This window comes from Equus asinus, chromosome 5 (genome assembly GCF_041296235.1).
Source record: "Equus asinus isolate D_3611 breed Donkey chromosome 5, EquAss-T2T_v2, whole genome shotgun sequence".
NCBI classification, from domain to species: Eukaryota; Metazoa; Chordata; class Mammalia; order Perissodactyla; family Equidae; genus Equus; species Equus asinus.
The window spans coordinates 22,513,073-22,534,669 of NC_091794.1; the positions used below are offsets into that span (position 1 = coordinate 22,513,073).

The following is a 21,597-nucleotide window of genomic DNA, read 5'->3' on the forward strand; positions in this document are numbered from 1 at the left end:
AGATATTAAGCATTATATTTAGCTCTGAGATTCCTAGGAGACAAGATAAAAAGGGAAACAGTGGATTATATAGGTCTCATAGTTTAACAGAAAGACTGCACTTTTATCTGGAGAAATATTTCTTGCATTGAACCCTAGGAAGATTTTTTAACGCAGTTCCTTTTAGAAATAACAAGATAGAAACTGAGTTCAAACACTGTTTTATAGAAAATAGTCAAATGTCCTTCAAATGACCATTTCTTTTCCTCACCTTAATAAAGGCCAGGAGCAAGCACATTTCCTATATTAACAGAAAAACAGGAATTCTAAATAATAAATGTGAAAAGTTGAAGAAATTCTGACAAGTTTTTCAGAACAATTGTTGAAAATATTTATTTAGAAAACATTTTTAGTTGGAAAATAGCAGAAGTGAAAAAAAAAGAAAGAAAATAAATATCACATTTCATATAAACAATGGAATGCCATGCTGAGTTTAGTTCCACACTAAAAGGCCCACCAATATGTGTGTGTGGCCAGGGATGGATGTGTGGAAAAAATAAAAGAGAACTAAGATAGAGGTAGAAGATAACTCTTTGCTTACTGCCTGCAAGTCTTGTTCAGAGAGGAACCTCTGGAAAACCATGAGTTAAGATAGCTCTAGTTTACCAGCAAGCCAGAGGCAGAACCAATATAATCTCCTAAAATACAGGCTATGTGTAACTTCTCAGGGTAACTTCTTAAGGGGGTTTGGTTCCACCAATGAATAAAGTTCCTAATTCCACACTAAGCTCATCCTTTGGGACATCGCTCTCATCTCCTGCTTCTTCCCCAAGCTTCTTCCACCAGGGTGCTTGTATATGCTTCAGGGTGGTGAGATGGGCCTGCTTGGCCTTGGCTGCCACAGGCCTGGATCTACTCAGGAAGAGCTCAGGTTCTTTCCCTTCTGCCTCCTTCAGACTTGGTGCCTCTGCAGTAAACAGAAAATAAAGAAGTGAGTGGAAGAGTTCTATACCAACAAGTAGGGACTTGGAAACTATAGAGTTGGACCTCTGCAATAGCAGGCAAGGACAGGGTTCCAACTCTGAATTTGTTATCACTGCTAGCTAAAGACGGCATGTGACTACTCACAAGTTGTAGCTGTGACTGGCATCAACTGCCCCTTCCCCCCAATTCTGTGTTTAAAAGAAAAGATGTAGATTTTCTTAGATGGTTTATTTTAAAAAAAGGGAATTTTAAAATAACAGGAGAACCCCATCTTATAGACGAGATGCTCAGTTATAGCCAGCTGTCCATTCAAAAATACAAAATTTGCAACTAATGGCATTAAAGAGAGAACCATGGCCCTTCTGTACTCCACATATACTGAAATTGTTTCAGAGGCTGACTGATGCACTGTGGCTTCATGGATGGAATCTGTCATTAAATGCACCAGAGGTTGTCAGGAGCAGATGAATTAATTTTTGTGAAAGCACTTCATTAAAAATTATAAAATGGCACTGTAACTACTGTCATCATCTACTTCTAAAATATGATCAAAAGCTTCTGAGACTACATAATAGAATATGGTTAGTAGGGCTCAGCATCTTTAAAATTAATAACTTTCAGTTGATAGATACGAATGATAGCAAGACTGGGGGAAGCAGTGGAGGAGGTTATGGGATCTGCATCATTGGAAAACATTGTGTGCTAGTATGATCTAGATGTAGAAATTTCCAACGACAGAAGATGGGCTAATAGACCATTAAAGGGTGTTTTCCTTCTGAAGATTCTGGATGTCACAAAATCTTGCATAGGTTGTTCCTTTTAGGAAACAAAAATGGAATGAGCACATACTCAGTAACTGTTCAATGTTGGTGCTGATCTGAGCCATCAGCGCCTCCCTGTGCTGCTGGGCTCTCTCCTCCAGGACCCTGCCCATGAAGTAGTGCTGCAGTCGTTCTTGTGCTTGGGCGTGAAGCTCCCTGCTGGTCACATCTAACATCGGAGAGCCCTGGGAATAGAGGACAGAAAAAACTGTCACAGGAAGTACATACATATCAAAGTTTGTTTCACCCAACCACTTGGCATAGAGGCTCCAGAATGCTTAGCTGTCTTTCATCTTTTCAACTGAATATTATGACTGATGTCTACTTTGTACTCTCATGCAAGCAATAAACAGCCTCTTAAATGCAGCTTTAGATGAAAATGCAGGTGGGGAAGTTTCTTTTTGGTGTGCTCCCATACCTCACTTCCCCACAGTATGGTATTCTGGGAGAAGAGATAAGATTGAGAGATCATAGTGAAAACTACAAATGGTTTGGTAAAGACTCTGGCCTGGAAGAGGAGTAACAAGGCCAACTCTTTTGTTCTGGACTCCATCTGATAGAGTATCTTACTTCTCATTCTATCCCTGCTCTCAAACTTATCTAATGTTATATGTTATCTAATGTTTATAATGTTTTAACTGCTTCTGATTTCATAGAACAAGGGGAAAAAATCAGCCAAAGGATCATCTTCTTTTGGCCAGTCAGCTACTTTAAAGGGAACTTAAGAAATTAGTTCGGACAAAGGATGAAATAATCTAAACTTTGAAGCTGATAAAGCTTCTGACACCACAGCTTTCTCAAATATTCCACTTCCTAGATCTTGCAGACAGACCTATTCCAGCTAACACCTTACTTTTCAGCCACAGAATTTTAAACAGCTGCACTAGAGTATGGCTGAAGCAACACTTCTTTTATTTTTGGTGAGGAGGATTGGCCCTGAGCTAACATCTGTTGCCAATCATCTTCTTTTTGCTTGAGGAAGATGGTTCCTGAGCTAACATCTGTGCCAATCTTCCTCTATTTTGTATATGGGATGCTGCCACAACATGGCTTGATCAGTGGTGCATAGGTCTGCACCCAGGATCTGAACCCATGAACTCCAGGCCACTGAAATAGAGCATGTGAATTTAACCACTACGCCACTGAGCCAGCCCCAAGCACTTCTTTATTAAATATGCATCAGAATAACACATAATGCATTAGAAAAAAATAGAGATCAAACATCTAAATGTTAAGAGCTAAAACTATAAAACCCTTAGAAGAAAAGATAGAGGGAAAAACTTCATGACATTGGATTTGACAATGATTTCTTGGATATGACACTGAAAGCACAGGCAACAAAAGAAAGAACAACTTGGATTTCATCAAATTAAAAACTTTTGTGCATCAAAGGACACTATCAATAGAGTAAACAGGCGGCCCACAGAATGGGAGAAAATATTTGCAAATCATATATCTGATAAGGGATTAATATCCAGAATACATAAAGAACCCTTAAAACTCAACAACAAAAAACAAACAACCTGATTTAAAAATGGGCAAAGGACTAGACTAGATGTTTCTCCAGAAAAGATATATAACCGGCCAATAAACACAGGGAAAGATGCTCAAAATCAGTAATCATTAGGGAAATGCAAATCCAAATCACACCACCACTTCACACCCATTAGGACGTAAAAATAAAAAATGCTGGTGAGGATGTGAAGACAGTCTTGCTGATGCAGTAGGGAAAATAACTGACTTGAAGCAAAGTCTTTACTACTGACTATATTTCTATGGCCCATGTAATTATAAGAAGACTCCAAATCCATGAACTCTATGGTAAAGCAACTGCATCGCCTTATACCAACAATAAATGTACATATACATCTGAGACACTGCTTTGTTGGTGAATATCATGCACTGAAATAATGTGACACTGATATCATGGCCCACATACTGGATGTCTTCTGACATAGTCATCTACTTGTTGCTTCAGCTCAACTCTGCGTGCATCCGTGAGTTCTCTGAGTCCTTGCCAAGGAGCAAATACTTTCTTTTTCTTACGGCACTTTGCCAGGAATTTAAGAGCCTGAAAAAAAAAGAGAAGATTAGTGATTTTTCTTCCCTAATAGAACTATTTTCTTCTTACAACAACATATGGTAGCAACAACACTGTAACAGTTAACTCTGAGTGTGTATGGGGAGAGGGATGAGATTGCCCAGGGGTGAGGGAGGACAATGACTTTTTTGTTTTGGTGAGGAAGACTGGCCCTGAGGTAACGTCTGTTGCCAATCTTCCTCTTTTTGCTTGACGAAGATTGTTACTGAGCTAATATCTGTGCCAATCTTCCTCTATTTTTTGTATGTGGGACACCACCACAGCATGGCTTAATGAATGGTGTGTAGGTCCACACCCAGGATCCAAACCTGTGAACCCCAGGCCACCAAAGTGGAGTGTGCAAACTTAACCACTATGCCACTGGGCCAGCCCTGATAAAGACTTTTTAATTATATTCTTCTGTAGTGTTTTAATATTTTACAGGGGTATAGTCATGTACTATTTGTACAGTAAGCAGTAAAGAGGAAAAAGTAAGAAGTAAGCATTGGAGTCTAGTCTCTTATAAACTGTATGATTTTGGGCAAGTCATTTGATATCTATAGGACAGGTTCTACGTCTACAGACAACAGGGACCCTAATGCTACTTAGCCTACAGGATTGCAAAGATCAAACAGACAGTATATAAGAAAAAGCTTGGTAAATGACTGTTCTTCCTCATGTCCCTCAGAATGGACTTGGTAAAACAAGAAATTTTGTAACAGGCAATATTTGAGACAAATTTGAAATTATTCTGCCAACTTTTTTCCATTCTTCTCCCTTGGTAGTTTTTATTTTTATCAAAGTTTCATGCTCACATTATTTAAGGCAAGGGCTGGCAAATTATGGCCCACGAGCCAAATCTGCCTACTGCATGTTTTTGAATGACCTGAGAGTTAAGAATGGTTTTTTACATTTTATATGGTTACTAAGTTCAAAAGGAAAAGAATATTTTATGATGTGTAAATTATATGAAATTTAAAATTCAGTGTCTACAAATAACGTTTTATAGAAACACAGTCATGCTCATTTGTTTACGCATCGTCTACAGCTTCCTTTGTGCTACAACTGTAGAGCTGAATAGTTGCAATAGACCGCATGGCCTGCAAAGCCTAAAGCATTTCATTGTTGAACACCTTCCGAAAAAGTTTGTTGATGTAATTCTATTGTTTAAAGTGTCAGTTTTACAAGAATTCTTAACAAAGAAGCTATACAGTTCTCTGCCGACTTATCCTATCCCCTCCCCCAAAGAAAACAACTTTTAATTCTTTAGGTTTTTCTTTTGATGCTTATCTCCATCTACTTTTCTGTAATTTTTCAGATTATAGTTATTTTCTATTGACTTTCTTGTATGGAAGGTAAGCATTTAGCTCTCTTTCACCACTAGCACTCTTACATACTTGCCATATCTTCAAACACCCAATATTATATCACAATTTTAGTTAATGTTATGTTTACATAATTATGGCTACATAAAGGCCATTCATTTTTGAACCATATAGTATACGATGATTACTTTTCCTTCCTTGTACATTTTTTATTTTCACTTCAATTAATAAATCTATTGTTTTCCTGTGCTTAGTTTTCTATGTACTTATCACTGATTATATATCACAAACGCTGCCCTAATTGTCAATACATTAAAACACATCAGGCATTCTATCAAATTAATTTTCCTGAACACACATTTTCTAGAGCTTTCTGACCTCTCCAATCTGGATTGACTGTTCTCTATGACTGGTGCATAGGTGTCATCCTGAGATCTCCATTCACCATCATCTTGATGACTCCTTTTCATCTTTCCTTTCTGTTTCCTGGATTCCATGTTGTCTCTTTCTTGGGTTATTCCTTTGTTTCAGTGACTTTGTGATGCATAAAAATCTCTTTAGTTTATCTTTACTTTTAACTGATGGTTTGGTTGGGTACAGAATTCCAGCTGGAAATCATTTTCCCCTCAAACATGTGACAGCCTTACTCCAAAACCTTTTAGTTTCCAATGATGATATTGAGAAGTACTTTTGTCCCCAGTTTATTTCACAGTAATGTGAAGTAAATGTGGGTGTGTTTCTGTCATTGTATTGGACACATAGTCAGTCCTTTTCTTTTTTTTTTTTTGAGGAAGATTAGCCCTGAACTAACATCCGTGCCCATCTTACTCTACTTTATATGTGGGACGCCCGCCAAAGCATGGCTTGATAAGCAGTATGTAGGTCTGCACCCAGGATCCAAACTGGCAAACCCTGGGCTGCCGAAGCAGAGCACATGAATTTAACCCCTTAACCACCAGCTATCCCCTGGTCGGTCCTTTTAATCTACAACTCATGACATTCAGTTCCGGGAAATCTTGAATTATTTGATTTCCTTTCCTCAGGTTTTTTGTTGCTGTTCTTTGTTTCAAACGTTTGGATGTTTGACCTCCTGGACTGGTTATCTTTTCTTTTCCTAGGAGATTTCCCAACCCTTCTTTCCTAGCCCTTTTATTATGTCTTTTATTTTTTCTGTTAAATTTTATTCTATTTGTTACCTCTTATGTAGCATCTTAGTTTTGTTTCATGTATTATTTTCTCTTAAGTCTGTAAGGAATTAATAGACTTTTAAAAGTTTTCTCATTCCTACAATGAATTTCTACCAAGTAGTTTGTTGGTTTTGGCCTTAACTTTCCTCAGATGTCCAGTGATACTTTCAGCTGATATTTAAGAGTAGGCACTAAAAAGCTGTTTAGAAATTCTGAGCAGGTGTGTAGAGTTTAGCTACTGTGTACTTCAATGTAGGGCTGCTGAACGGGGCTGTGTCGTTGGGGTGCCCCATCGTGAGTATACTTATGACTTTTCTCTTGGGCTGTTCAGATTTCTCAGAGAAAACGCTTTCAGTCTACTGTTTGCAGGATATAAGCCTCACTGACAGCACTCTGTGAGCTGAGAAGAAAAAAGGGCTGGAGGTCTTCACATTCAGTATATAAAATTTCCCTAATACTCTTGTTTTCAGTATGGTACCTGAGCTTTCAATTATGCCTGCATCCTCCTGTTGATAGACCCTCTCCTTTCCTTCTCTTCTTCTCTTTACTTGATTTTTCTTCCTTGCTTCTCCTCTCTTCTCTACCTCCTATTTTTATTATCACCCTAGGCTTATGATGTTATGCTGGGAACTTCAGAGTAAAAGTTCCAGAACAGAGGAATCTCTGCTCCTATATCAGAAAATCTTAGCTTGAATTCTCTCTCTTTTCCTCATTCTTTGTCATTTCAGGATTCTCTGAAATTGTATTTATCTGCCAGGTTCTTTTTTGTTTTTTCTATTTTATTTTTTTATTGAGGTTATGATAGTTTACAACCTTGTGAAATTTCAGATGTACATTATTGTCAGTAATATTGTAGGTGCACCACTTCACCCTTTATGCCAACCACCGCACTCCTCCTTTCCCCTGGTAACCACTAATCTGTTCTCTTTGTCTACAGGTTTAACTTCCACATATGAGTAGAGTCATACAGAGATTGTCTTTCTCTATCTGGCTTATTTCACTTAACATAATACCCTCAAGGTCCATCCATGTTGTTGTGAATGGGACGATTTTTATCCTTTTTTATGGCTGAGTAGTATTTCATTGTATATATATACCATATCTTCTTTATCCAATCATCAGTTGATGGGCACTTAGGTTGCTTCCACGCCTTGGCTATTGTGAATAATGCTGCAATGAACATAGGTGTGCATGGGACTTCCGGAATTGCTGATTTCAAGTTCTACGGATAGATACCCAGTAGTGGGATGGCTGGGTCACGCAGTGTTTCTATTTTTAATTTTTTGAGAAATCTCCATACTGTTTTCCATAGTGGCTGCACCAGTCTGCACTCCTACCAGCAGAGCATGAGGGTTCCTTTTTCTCCACAACCTCCAACATTTGTTATTTTTTGTTTTGGTTATTTTAGCCATTCTAACAGGTGTAAGATGATATCTTAGTATAGTTTTAATTTGCATTTCCCTGATGATCAGTGATGATGAGCATCTTTTCATGTGCCTATTGGCCATCCATATATCTTTTTCGGAGAAATGTCTATTCATGTCCCCTGCCCATTTTTTGATCGGGTTGTTTTTTGTTGTTGAGTTGTGTGAGTTCTTTATATAGTATAGAGATTAATGCTTTGTTGGATATATGACTTGCAAATATTTTTTCCCAATTGTTGAGTCATGTTTTTGTTTGAATACTGTTTTCCCTTGCCTTGTAGACGCTCTATAGTCTGAAGAAGTCCCATTTGTTTTTTCTTTCTGTTTCCATTTTCTGAGAAGATATGGTGTCCAAAAAGATCCTTTTAAGACTGATGTCAAAGAGTATACTGTCTATATTTTCTTCTAGAAATCTCAGGGTTTCAGATCTTACCTTTAAGTCTTTGATCCATTTTGAGTTTATTTTTGTGAAGGGTGCAAAAGAATGGTCAATTTTCATTCTTTTACATGTGGCTTTCCAGTTTTCCCAACACCATTTGATGAAGAGACTTTCTTTTCTCCATTGTATTTCTCAGCTCCTTTGTCAAAGATTAGCTTTCCACAGATGTGTGGTTTTATTTCTGCGCTTTCAATTCTGTTCCATTGATCTGTGCATCTGTTTTTGTACCAGTACCATGCTGTTTTGATTGCTATAGCTTTGTAGTATATTTTGAAGTCAGGGATTGTGATGCCTCCAGCTTTGTCCTTTTTTCTCAGGATTGCTTTAGCAATTCAGGGTCTTTTGTTGCCCCATATGAATTTTAGGATTCTCTGTTCTATTTCTGCGAAGATTGTCACTGGGATTCTGATTGGGATTGCACTGAATCTGTAGATTGCTTTAGGCAGTATGGACATTTTAATGATGTTTATTCTTCCAATCCGTGTGCATGGAATGTCTTACCATCTCTTTATGTCGTCATCAATTTCTTTCAGGAAAGTCTTATAGTTTTCATTGTATAGGTTATCTCCCAGTTTTTATTTATTTTCTCAACTGCCAATGGTTTGTTTCACTAAGTGCTTTTGTGGCTGGCTGTGATGGATATGTATAATAGTGCAATAGTACTTTTCTTCTAGAATCAAATAGCAAGAATTAGCCATCATTCTGGTTCTAGAGACCAGACACTGGCAACCATCAGCTTCCTTCTGAGCTTCTTAAGAGATGAGGAAGCAAGAGAAGAAAATCCTGGAGCATTAAAAGGGAAAAGGCAGCTAACTTTTACTTCAAATTTAATTCCAACACTAAATCAGCTACAGAGAACTCCAACTTGTCTATGTGAGTAAGGATGTGTAATTTGAAATTAGCAAGTTTACATAAGATTTTCTCTGTTCTTAGCTATCTGAGAAACAGTGCCTCTGCTTTTGCAAAAAGTAAGGGAGAGACAGAAGGTAAACAGTTCTGGCCTTTCTCTACCACGGACATTAATAACCAGTTCCTCCTGAGGGGACAAGCTCATTGAAATGATATTCCTATTCCTTTCTGTTAAACTGATGAATTAGTATTTCCTTTTCTCTCTTACCAAGGTCAAGTACAGTGTTAATAGAAATATAATGCAAGTCACATATGCAATTTTAAACTTTCTAGCAGGCACATTAAAAAAATCTTAGAAATAGGTGAAATTAATATTTTGCATATACTGAGTTATGTAAATATATTATAACTCAACATATGTAAAATATTAGCATTTCAACATGCTGATATAAAAAATTGTTAATGAGATATTTCACACCTTTTTTCCATGCTAAGTCTTCAAAATCTGGTGGGTATTTTACATTTACAACACATCTCAATTTGGACTAGCTTACGAGTCAATTACTCAACAGCCACATGTGGTTAGTGACTCATGTATCAGACAGTGCAAGTCTATAGGACATCTTAGAAATGGATGCTTCAAAAATGTGGTAGAATGTGTCCTTACTGACCATTGCCCTGTTCTAATTTTCTCTACTACACTCTTTTTTCTCCTCTCTGTACTTTGTCATTTTTCTTTTTCCTCTTTGAAAGTAATCCTCTTCTTTCTTTTTCTATTTTCTATATTTCTACTTTTGACGTCTAGCTTTGCTTTGATTTCAATGTTAGTTTTAGTAGTGAGCTGCAAAGACTATAAACGTGATCTTGACCCATCTCTTTTTATTCTTACTTCAACGGAGACCCCATATTCCTTTTTTTGGGTAGGGAAGCCATGAGGCAGATGTGACTTCTTTTCCTCTTATGCCAAGGGAAAGCATGAAAGCCCAACAACTATGCCTTCAAGTCCCTCAGATATCATCCTAGGATGACCCCTGCTTCTCTCTCTAGGGAATGGTGGACAAATTGGGGTATCTCACTTTAGAGTAGAGGACCCTTTTACAAACTAGTGGGCTTATCTAAATCAGGCAAGGTAGTAAGTCAACTTCATAAGGGCCCAGGTGATTCTCTGACAGGGAAGAGTTTAAAAAGCCATGAGGTACAAGTCTTAGAAAAGACCCAAGGTTCCTCTAATGGAAGTGTCTCCAACTGATAGCCATGCCTTAATCCTTAGACTGTCTAGCAGGGGGTAAACAGCAGGTGTGGGTGTGATTCAGTGATGGTGCAGGACTGTTGCAGATACAGCCTGAGATCCCTAGAAAAGTTTGAGGCAAAAGGAGGTGGCAGACATCTCCTTCTATTTCCCTAGTACTTACTCTACTCTATTTTTAAATCACTTGAAAGAAATCTTTGTAAAACGTTAATCACAGAAAATTCAACAGATTGTTCAAAATCTATTACTGTGAAAAACTGAAAGTGACCTGAAGTTCAACAATAAGGAATTGTAAAACTAAATGCTATAGGAACTGAAGTCCTAATATGAAAGTTAACCATGTGTAAGTGAATAACTGGATATTAGGAAAACTGGCCATTAAATGAAATAAACAGTTGGTGCTATACTCTTCCAAGGCAATAAAATATTACTATGTTCCAGATAAATCCTAGGAAAATTATCATTTAAGAACTAGATTCTATAATTCAGGAATTATAATGATCTAATTATATCTAATGTATTAGCTGTGCATTAAAAAAACATCAAATATGATATGCTGCACTTGCATAGGACTTAGCAATTTACATAAATTAGATCACCTGAGCCACATAACAACTGAGTGAAAAAGGTAGGGCAGACATCCATTCACACATCAAGCACATGCTGAGAGCTGGCAACAATAAATACGACTTAGTTCCTTATCCTTGAGATGCTCACCGCACAAGTAAGAAAGAAAAAACATTAACAACATTGCACTATGGTAAATGTCCAAGAGTCTACGGAAGTGCTCAGGACTAAGTGTCTAAATCAGTTTGGTCAGTGGTAAGGAGGTTCTTATTTTATAGAGGAAGAAACAATAGCTCAAGAAAGCGAAGTGACCTGACGAAGACTTCACAGCAGGTAAATAGCAAAGTCAGGTTTGAACCCATGTTTTTGCCTCCTAATCCAGTACTCTTTTTACTACATCAGACTCACTGCTCTCTGAAGTGTGACAGCTGCTTTATGCTCCGTGAGAGATGGCTTCTGTTGGTGAAAATTTTTCCTTTCCCTGTACCCTCTCCAATGTTTCTGGATAATTAATGCTGATTTATCTTCTATTTCCCGATTATATTTTTCCACCTGACCTAAAAAGATGACAGACACTATTACAACATATTCACTTCTATGCTTTCTCAAGTTCTGGAACCAGGACAATGATAGTAACAATCTCACAGAATTTTTATTTTTTTCAATATTGTTCACTGATTTTCCCAATTCTATTATTTTACAATGGTTCTACATTTTAGCAACAAAGAGCTCCAAAAAATTTATCAGATTATGGAGCTTCTTTAGAGCAAAGACTCATACAATTTTTTGTGTCAGAGGAATGAAAAAGGGCCAAAAGTACAATAGCAAGAACACTTAGAAAAAAGAATCACAAGAACATGGTTAGGAAGTCATTCAGTACCATCAGAAGGAAAGGGCAAAACACGTGTATGTCTTATCTACTCTGTGTGCTTCTAAACTTCTCTTCGGTCACTCACTCAGTTCTACAGATGACTTTTTTTATTACTTTCTAGGCGTTGGTCAGCATACAGCCCAGGGTTCACAGTAGCTAAGTGATAAAATAAGGAAGTGGAAGGTAATAATAAAAAGGGATGTATTTGAGAGAAAGTACAAAAAACTGATAGGATTTAATGATCAACTGGATGTGAAGGTGAGAGAGGGAAGAATTTTAGGATGTCTCAAAGATGGGAAACTGAGTAGACTGTTGGTGCAATCATCTGAGATGAAGAAGACAGGGATAGGAAATTCTGACGGGGAGATAATGACTAGTTCCTGGGATGCCTGTGGATATCTAAGTAAAGCTACCCAATAGGCAGCTGGCTACCAAGCTATGTTGTCCAATACACTAGAAACTAGCCACAAATGGCTACTTAAATTTAAATAAAGTAAAATTAAAAATTCAGGTCCTCAAGTGCACTAGCCACATTTCAAGTACTCAACAGTCACTCTAGACAGTGGCTACCGTATTGGACAGTGCAAATAAAGAACATTTCGTTTTGTAGAAAGTTCTATCAGGCAGCGCTGGTCTAGAGCTTAGGAGAGAGTATGAGGATGCAGACAAGATTTCAGAGTGCTAAGCACTCAGTTGGTAGCTAAAGCTACAGTTATGGATGGGATACCCTAGGAAAAGCAACATGAGAATAATGGGTGAGAATGGAACCCTTGGGAACATCTCTATTTAAGGGAAAGAGAAATAAGAGGCTAGTAAAGGACACTGGGAATAAGGAGTAGCAGAGGAAGGGGAAGAATGAAAAAAGAATCTTGAAACCATGCAGATTTCCCAGACCACACTTTAAATTCAGCTAGTGTCAAAGGTGGCACGAAGGCGTTACAAGGTTTGTGCTGCAGTATAAGTAAAGTTCTGATGGCAGAATGTAGCAATATTCTAACTCCTTACTTAAGTTCAAGGGGATTCTTTATGTCACTGACAGCTATCTTTAGGCATAAATTTTTATGTTCACTAATTTCTCTGAAAGGTAAGAAAAGAAAAACCAGTATAGAGATTGCTCATCATCAATTAATAGACCTTAATCAGAAAAAATAGTAACTTTGATTTTGACTTGAGATTTAATAAGGTTTATCTGAAAAAGGAGAAACAGAGAAAAGGTCCAAATTAAAAAAAATAAATAATCAGGCAGCTGGACAATTTAGTTTATTAAATGATATCCTAAACATTCTTATTACATTTATAAAATTGATACTGCCATCTACCTGGATGAACTATTTCAAGCATATTCAGCTGTAATTCTCGTGAAAGTCTCATGGCTCTCCGTCTTTGAAGTTGCAATTGTAATCTCTGGTCCTCTTCTTCCTTCTGCCTATTTAGCTTCAGTAGCATCTTTGTTCGTTTAGATCTGTGATGGAAACATTAAAAACCTTACACACAATTTTTATAAATATGTCCACTCAAGAAGTATATGAAAAAATGCTTAACCTCACTAATAATCACATAAATACGACAAATAAAAAGTTTTTTTAAGATAATTCCTACTGTTGTTAGAGTATGATAAAGTAGGTTTTCATGTGCTGCTGCTGTACAACTCTTCTGGAGAAATACTTGGAGATATGCATTACAAGTCTGAGAAATATTTAACAAATGAATCAAAAGCCTTAAAAATGTCAACCAATAATTCCATTTCTACTAATTTTCTTAAAAACATCTGATATGTATGTAAAACTTTATGTTCATGGATGTTCTCTATAGCATTACAACAGTAACAAGTTGACAACAAACCGTATGTCCTACGATAGTGAAGTGGATAAATAAATACTGGTTCATTCACTGGATGAGATGCTATGAACTATGAAAAAATAATTTCAAAGAATATTTAGTAAGATGAGAATATACTCCCAATCTAATGTCAAGTGAAAATAAAATCAGGACATAGAACAGATCCAAATTGTGTAAAAATATATGTATTTACTTATATTGAAAAATAAGGGGCCAGCCTGGTGGCACAGCGGTTAAGTGCGCACGTTCTGCTTTGGTGGCCCGGGGTTCACCGGTTCGGATCCTGGATGTAGACACGGCACTGCTTGGCAAGCCATACTGTGGTAGGCGTCCCACATATAAAGTAGAGGAAGATGGGCACGGATGTTAGCTCAGGGCCAGTCCTCCTCAGCAAAAAGAGGAGGATTGGCAGCAGATGTTAGCTCAGGGCTAATCTTCCTCAAAAAAAAAAGAAAAGAAATTATGAAAAAAACCTAAAATTTCAATAGAGATTTTCATTGCATAGTATGATTATGGATGATCTTAATTTTATTCATATGTTTATCTACTTCTCAACTATTGACTAATAAATATTGTTTTTATAACTGATTATAAAAATTTTCATGTGGCCACAAAAATTTTATTTAACTAGCATTTCTGTATTATCTGCTTTTATTCACAAAAATTTTCCTTAGCCATTTCTACCCATTTTTGCTTCCTACATCACTATATAAGGAGATCATAAGTGTGTCTATAGTAAATATACTCAAAATGCCTGCAGATACACATAGAAAAAGAAACCAAAGAGGATAAGAAGAAAAGCAGAATGCATTATTTATTTTCTCTCTATGGACTTACTTTGCATGTGTCTCACTCAAGAGCATTTGCTTTCTCTTATATTCTTTTCTTAAAATTAAACTGCCAGCAAATGTGGTACCTTAGCTACAGCTTTGTAGTGTTAACAGGCAGGCTTCATAATTGTGTAGTTAGAGAGGGTTATAACAACTTTTAACTCAATTTCTTTGAAAAAGCAAAAACAATTAAGCATAAGACAACTTTGAAAGGAAATATTTTAAAGCAGAGAAGGAAAACTCACAAAATTATTTTGATAAAATTTTGTGTAGGTGTGTGTGAGCAGTTTTTGTTTCTTTTCTTACAATTTCTTAACTGCTACCAATTACAATTTAAGTTTTCTTTGGATTTCCATGTAGGCCAGAGTTGAGGATTTCATAGTTTCAAAACATCTTTCTTAACCCTATTTTCATAGGTAGAGAAGACCTCAAGTATATGTAAGTGCCAAAAGGAGAAGGGGTTTGAGAGAGGATGTGCAGTGAGTTGAATAGTTTCTAAGTATCTCTTGCTCCTCCTGAGACAGAGATGAAGTAAGTAAGGGCCTTTCTCTTCCCAAAGAATGACTGGTGGAAACTTGCCTCACCTACAGAACTCCCCCTCCAAAACTTTTGGGATGTACAGCATGTTGATAAGAACGTTTTGCCATTTACCTACTTATGGAGGATAAAAGAGAACGTATCCTAAACAGAATCTCCTTTCAAATTGACTAACAAGAAAACAAGACAAAAAAACCACCTCTGTTTCTAACTTCTGTTTGATCACAGATTAACATCTAATTACCAATATTTTTAATATACTATTAGTATGAGAAACATAGTAATCATTACAACTACACTGCTAGGACCTTTAATCTGTCAGAAAACTGGGCTTGGGAAACAGCTTAGGCATGCAAGCTCTAATATGTGGCAAAACTGCGAAGACTTATGGAGCATGCATGTGGAAGTAAAATACAAACCAGGAAGACAGTAGATAAGTGAGGTTCAGTAACTGAAATGACCACTACAAAGTGGAAATACACATGTTTCTGGATTCATATGCTTTAATTTCATGTTTGAAAACAATAGGAATTAATGTGACTTTAAATGCTTTTCCCCTTCCTTAGGAACATTCTAGTTATTCTGTGGATAAAAGTTCCTATAATCATCAAAAATTAAAAGATTATTTATTTTCACTGGTTTCTTTGTAAGAAAGAGTAGGCATTTGGCCATCTGGCATTTGTACTGCACTTCTGAAAAGGAAAAGACTGATCAGATATCATCGTCTCAAAATACCTTACATAAGTACATTCCTGAGTTACATTTAATTAATGTGAATCTTTACCATCAAAGGGGGAGTTAACCAAACTATCTGCTGCCAAGACATCAAGAATTCTCCAGGAATGCCTCTGTTGTAGAATAATAAGTATGAACAGGGATAGTCCCATGAGTTCATGGTCAAAGTTGTTGACAGGCTCTGTTCCTTAACTTAACAAACACTTATCTGAGTGATTGCTGCCTGCTTGGTACTGTCCCTCAGACAAACATTTATCATTAACTCAACAAACATTTATTTGAGTAACTGCTGCCTGCTTGCTACTGTCCCTCAGGCAACAGAGAAGAGATCCAGTTCTGCCCTTAAGGAGCCGTTTTAAGGGGAAGTTGAAGAGTAGCGGAATATGCTACTTTGGCATAAAGATTATTCTGAGCTGGAGGGAAGTAAGAATCAACAAATGCAGAAAGCCTTCATGGGAGCTTCTCTTATCTAACTAAAAACAGAAATGTCTGAGAAATGAGGAGTGCCATAAATCCCCCCTCCCAAGGAAGTTTTGATGAAGAAGATAGAAAAGTTGGTGTCAAGATGAACCTGCACAAATAACCCATATCTTCCATTAGTTTCCCCAACATATTTGCCTTCCTACAATTTGCTACCCTTGGAAGCCTAAAAGCCTTTTCTTTTCACTTGTCACTTCTCTACAAATTTATTATTCTTTGCTAAGATCTATACAAATATAAGCCCAAGTTCTAACCACCTCTTTGAGTTAACTCATCACATGAAGTTTCTTCTGCATGATGTGTGCTGCACACATTAATAAATTGTTTTTCTCTTGTTAATCTGATCTTTTTGTCAGTCTAATTTTCAGGGCCCCAGCCAATGAACCTAAGGTGGGTAGAGGAAAAAACGGTTTTCTTCTACAAAGTCAAGCCAAGTATAATTACAACACCTAAACATCAACACCATGCTAGAGGCAAATAATTTGTGAGGTTTCCCAAAGATAATTGGAGCAGCTGATAGCTGCTACAGAAAACCTTGCTGAGGTAAAGAGTACTTAACAGAAAATAAAGTTTCTGACCATGAAAAATAATTAAATAAAAAAGAAACTCCCAAGAAAGTGCTTTAGCAAGGGTGTGACTATAAAAGACTGCCTCTTGCTGAATCTAAAGAGCACTGATGAATCTGAGCCCATAATTATGAGTGATGCAGTCCTTCCCCCAAAAAAACATGGGAGGGGGAAATTACTCTGAGAGAATTATCTGACCACAAAGAGACAGAAATAACCTTTGCAGAAAGCCCAGCTATAAAGGAAGCAAGAGAAATTTGCATAAACTGTCGCAACTAATAGTAGACGAAAGGTGCTGAAGCCTGGAACAAACTTGAAATTAAAAAAATTAAATAGAACCTAAAGGTTAAAGACATACTTCAGTCTGTCCTGAAACTTCAAACTCAAAATATTGAAAAGGAAACAAACTCATTCTAATGTGAGGTTTAAATCAGTTTGTCTTCACAGCTAATCTCTTTTAATAGAAATATTTATAATAGATCTGGTTTTGTTACATAAAGCAATGGAATTTCTATTTTAAAATAGTAGAATATTAGTTAGATTCCATAGATATACTTCTAAGTGGACAAAATCTGTAATCCTGGGATACTTTTTTTTTTTTGGCGAGGAAGATTGGCCCTGAGCTAACATCTGTTGCCAATCTTCCTTTTTGCTTGAGGAAGACTGTCCCTAAGCTAATGTCTATGCCAATCTTCTATTTTGCATGTGGAATGCCTCCACAGCATGGCTTGATGAGTAGTGTGTAGATCTGTGCCCAGGATCCAAACCTGTGAACCCCAGGCCACCAAAGTAGAGCACATAATCTTAACCACTACACCACCAGGCTGGCCCCCTGGGATTCTTTTAAATAAAGATTTACATATTGCAAGAGAAAGTAAACTGACAAATTTGACAACTGTTGTGAGACTAAACATTAAAGGTCTGAATCCACAGGATAGGAGTACCTTTTAATGTAAGACGACAGACAGCTGAGAATGACAGCAAGTAGAATCCATAAGTAGTAACTACTCTGAGTTCACAACAGAAGGCAAGGCTATCCCAAGAACATCTCACACTCTTGAATAGAAGAATGTATACTGTGACTCTCAAAGTATTCATTTCCCAAATTTATTTGACCAAAGGAATCCTTTTTTAATGTTTTTTAAGAAATAGCTTGTAGGATAGACAATAAACTTTTGAGCAATGCTGGAATGGATTATACTTACCTCTCATGTCAGATCTAACTAGATTTGTAAATCAAAGGCAAAAAATGTGCCATATGCATTTCACCTCACCATGTTCTAAGTGCCAGGTAATATGCTAAAAAGCTTTATACTATTTTAATCTTGTGAGGTACATAGAAAACTATCCCCATTTTATATAGACGGGAAATCTGAGGCTGAGAGAGGTAGGGCAACTTGTCCAAGGTCATTCAGCCCATAAATTGCTGAGGTGGGATACAAACTCAAGTCTGTTCAACTCTCCCAGTGCAGAGCATAGCGTCTGGCATATATCAGCCACTTGAAACATGTTTAAAAAATTAATGCTTTTTTTGCTACCAACAAAACTCATTCCAAATAATATTAATAACCTATCCTTAAGTCTTCTCTGAAGGAAACTTTCATCAATGAAAAGGATGTCCATTAAGGGACATAGTTAGCCAGAGGGGCTCAATATCCACCACTAACCCATCCAGATTCTTAGAGGCAATGGAAAGCAACACACACACTCACACACACATGACTTAGCTCTTAGGTCATTTATAATAGAGTAGAGCCATCTCAGAGGTGAGTTCTCATGCAGTCCAACTTAAAGCTAAATTTTAGTCCACTACTTTAAAACATTCTTATAACTGAGAAATGCAGCTGCAGTTATTAAAATAGTTTCAGTTTTTGTAAAAAAAGCAACACTGACTTCTGAAATAAGCAAGTTTCACTTTAGTGAACTAAAATCAGTCATATCAAAAACTGGGCCATGTCTTTAGTATTTCATTTTTAGTCTACTTGAAATAGAGATGAATGATAAACTATGTTGTATCTCAAAGACCGTATCTATCCATGCCATATTTACTGAGGAAAATCAGGTTAATATACTTAAACTTTTACATATTCATACATGTTTTTACCATAACTACATATGAACAATTACGGCAATTTTTTGTTTTAAGGGTTTAATAAGATAATTACTATCACTGGCTCCCTCTGAAGGTTTGGCCCACAAGAAAATCCTATTAAATGAATAGAACTGTGTATTTCTTACAGTAGATTCCTGTCTTACTTTATCTCCTTTGCTGTGAAAGTGCATCTGGTTACTGGAGTGCTGGTACTCAGAAATGTATGGAATAAGAATGAAAGAGTAACAAAAACTGATTAAAAAATTGGAAAAAAACCCCAAAACAAAAACCTTAAGTTTTCACTCAGCTGTACTCTAGTAAGACATATCTAGCCCTCTCTGATCATCATTCCTCTCACTAAAATTTTTTACCTGAAACTCCTCTGCAAAGTAATCACAGCGGATGGAAGCTTCTTTAGTCTCTTTCTAGTTTGGAAACCCTTCCAATAAGCTTGAATCAAGCAAGCTGCTTGATGTAGTTTCTGAAATTAAAAGCCAGAATTAATTTAGAGACATCACTAGGAAAGTCTTTTTTAGAAGTTTACCTCTTAAAATATCAAGACTGGGCAAGTATTAATCTCCATCTCTAATAAGTCAGGCAAGAGGCAACATTTTCATAGTCCTAGGACACAGAAGGCCTAAGGATGTTAAACCTGACCTCCCAGAGGAGGCACACTAGTTAGGCAACATCTAGAACATATCCAAGATATAGTTTGGTTATCTCCAAATTCTCCCTGACTAATCTTTTACTCCCTTTACAAGACTTTTATAGTTCTGCTTATTTAATGCTTTAAATGCTTGACTTCTTATGCCTGGCCTCACTTCTTCAAGGATTCAAACTTATGAAGAACTCTTTGTGCCAGCTGAAAAAAAAAAGGCTCTGGAGTTAAAAATTCAGTCCATAAACAACGCCTTCCCCCATCAAACTATGGCTGCTCTGGATCTTAGGGGGAAGTAAGTAAAGACAGGGGGAGAGAGAGCAAATAAGATTCAACAGACTACCACTCTCCAATATTTTGAAACTAAAATGTTTACTGAACTGTTAGCAAATACTGTGCAAATTATTTTTGTAATTTAATACCTGCTCTTCTACTTCCTGATAGACCTTAGGGCTTAAAAGGCCAATGAGCTGTCTAAGTTCTTGACTAAACTCTGTCCCAGGCTCTTGTTTATTTAGTAGACTTCTGAGACCTGAAATGGAATAACAAAAGTATAACTATTAATAAAAAAATATGATTTTGTTATCTAATCAGTATTAATTTGAGGTTAAAATGTCTGGTTTAGAAACAAATGAACACAACAAGATTAATCATATGATTTTTCTTTTTCCTATTCTCAAAGACTTCTGCATTGAGGTCTTTAAGACATTCCCTTGTCCTAAGAGTTCTTATGTGCCTACTTGTAAGATCTGATGCAAAATCTCTAGTCAATCACTTTAATTAAGAAAAGGGGAGTAGAGTCATTATGGTAAGTCAAAGAGCAGAGATACATAATTTTTTTTCTGTTTGAACATAAACACCTTAAACCAAAACATTTTTAAAAAGGTAATGAATACATACTGAGTAAATGCCTACCCTGTAGAAGCACTGAAGCAGGTTATCATTAGTCATTATTCATTAAAGAAAGTTATTATTAAATTAAAATATACAGTAATATATGTAATCTTGGGTAAATCAATAGTGTTATAACATTAAAATACTGCATTTTCATCCCAAAACAAAACAGTAGCAGGATAAGGTATAAAGTAAGTACTATTTCCAGGGCATGTTGGAATGATGTATTATAATGTATGTATGCAATACAAATAAGTAAAGTCAAATAGCCTTGGAGTGTACAACTGGGGAAGCCACTATCTGGATCTTTCTGTGCCTTATACGCTCTTCAAGACTCAAGTTCTCAGCTGTATTAATAACTGTAAAGCTAGTCTTGGTAAGGTCACCAATCTTTTTGGCCATTATTTTTAACATACTATATGGTATATTCAAGACACAACCTTTCTGTCAGAGAGGGAGTAAATATTCATTGTAACCTCATCAACAAAGTACCATATGCCATCTGCTGGGACATGAGGATAGCTTGATTACCTAAAAACTTTTTCCTGAATTGGTATCTGTTATGATCAGGTTTTATCTACACACTTCAGTTACTGACTTTTTCAAAACACAGAAATTCTGTTTTCCATAAACTATCAACAAAAATGTCCTTTTTGAGAATCTCAAGAAAAGAAGGAATACATGTACTACCTTTGTAGCAGGCACTTAGTCTCAGTAAAATCAAAATTTCCTGATGCGATTCAGCCATCAACAGTAGCAGCTTCGTAGCAGTGTGTCTTATGACTGGACTAGGAGTTGATAAAAGCTTGAAAACAACTTCATCTAAAATTGAATGCAGGGTTTTTCCTTCTATTCTCAGTAAATCACCACTAACAGAACAAAAAAAAAATTAAATAATTAAAAATGTACCATTACTAATTGATGCATAGGTATCACAACAAATTAAACATAAAAGGTTCAGCAACTTGATGCCTGACTGTGGCCTGATCCAAGAAGATAACCAATTTTTTAAACCCATAGCTTAGTTCCAAGAATACATCACATTAAATCAATTTATTGAATTCTTACTGTACGTAAAGCACCATGTTGGGTAAAATAGCAAATACAAAGTATCCAGAGGCCCTCTCCTCAGAGAAACTGCAATCAAATTGTAGCGGAAAGACAAATGCGCAAAATACTAAACAGATGATT

General features: G+C 36.5%; 1 protein-coding gene across 4 annotated transcripts in view; it reads right to left on the reverse strand.

The window, feature by feature from the left end:
• Positions 1 to 21,597, reverse strand: part of IQCB1 (IQ motif containing B1) — a 45,031-nt gene continuing 23,434 nt past the window's right edge. For all 4 annotated transcript variants that reach the window (XM_044771501.2, XM_044771500.2, XM_044771502.2 and 1 more), the window contains 8 exons: positions 21,097 to 21,275; positions 19,935 to 20,044; positions 19,226 to 19,335; positions 13,095 to 13,237; positions 11,313 to 11,461; positions 3,724 to 3,855; positions 1,813 to 1,969; positions 1 to 946 (listed from right to left, as the gene is read on the reverse strand). In XM_044771501.2, the coding sequence (XP_044627436.1) occupies positions 717 to 946; positions 1,813 to 1,969; positions 3,724 to 3,855; positions 11,313 to 11,461; positions 13,095 to 13,237; positions 19,226 to 19,335; positions 19,935 to 20,044; positions 21,097 to 21,275 (1,210 nt within the window). In that variant the 3' untranslated portion in view covers positions 1 to 716. The remainder of the gene's footprint in view (positions 947 to 1,812; positions 1,970 to 3,723; positions 3,856 to 11,312; positions 11,462 to 13,094; positions 13,238 to 19,225; positions 19,336 to 19,934; positions 20,045 to 21,096; positions 21,276 to 21,597) is intronic.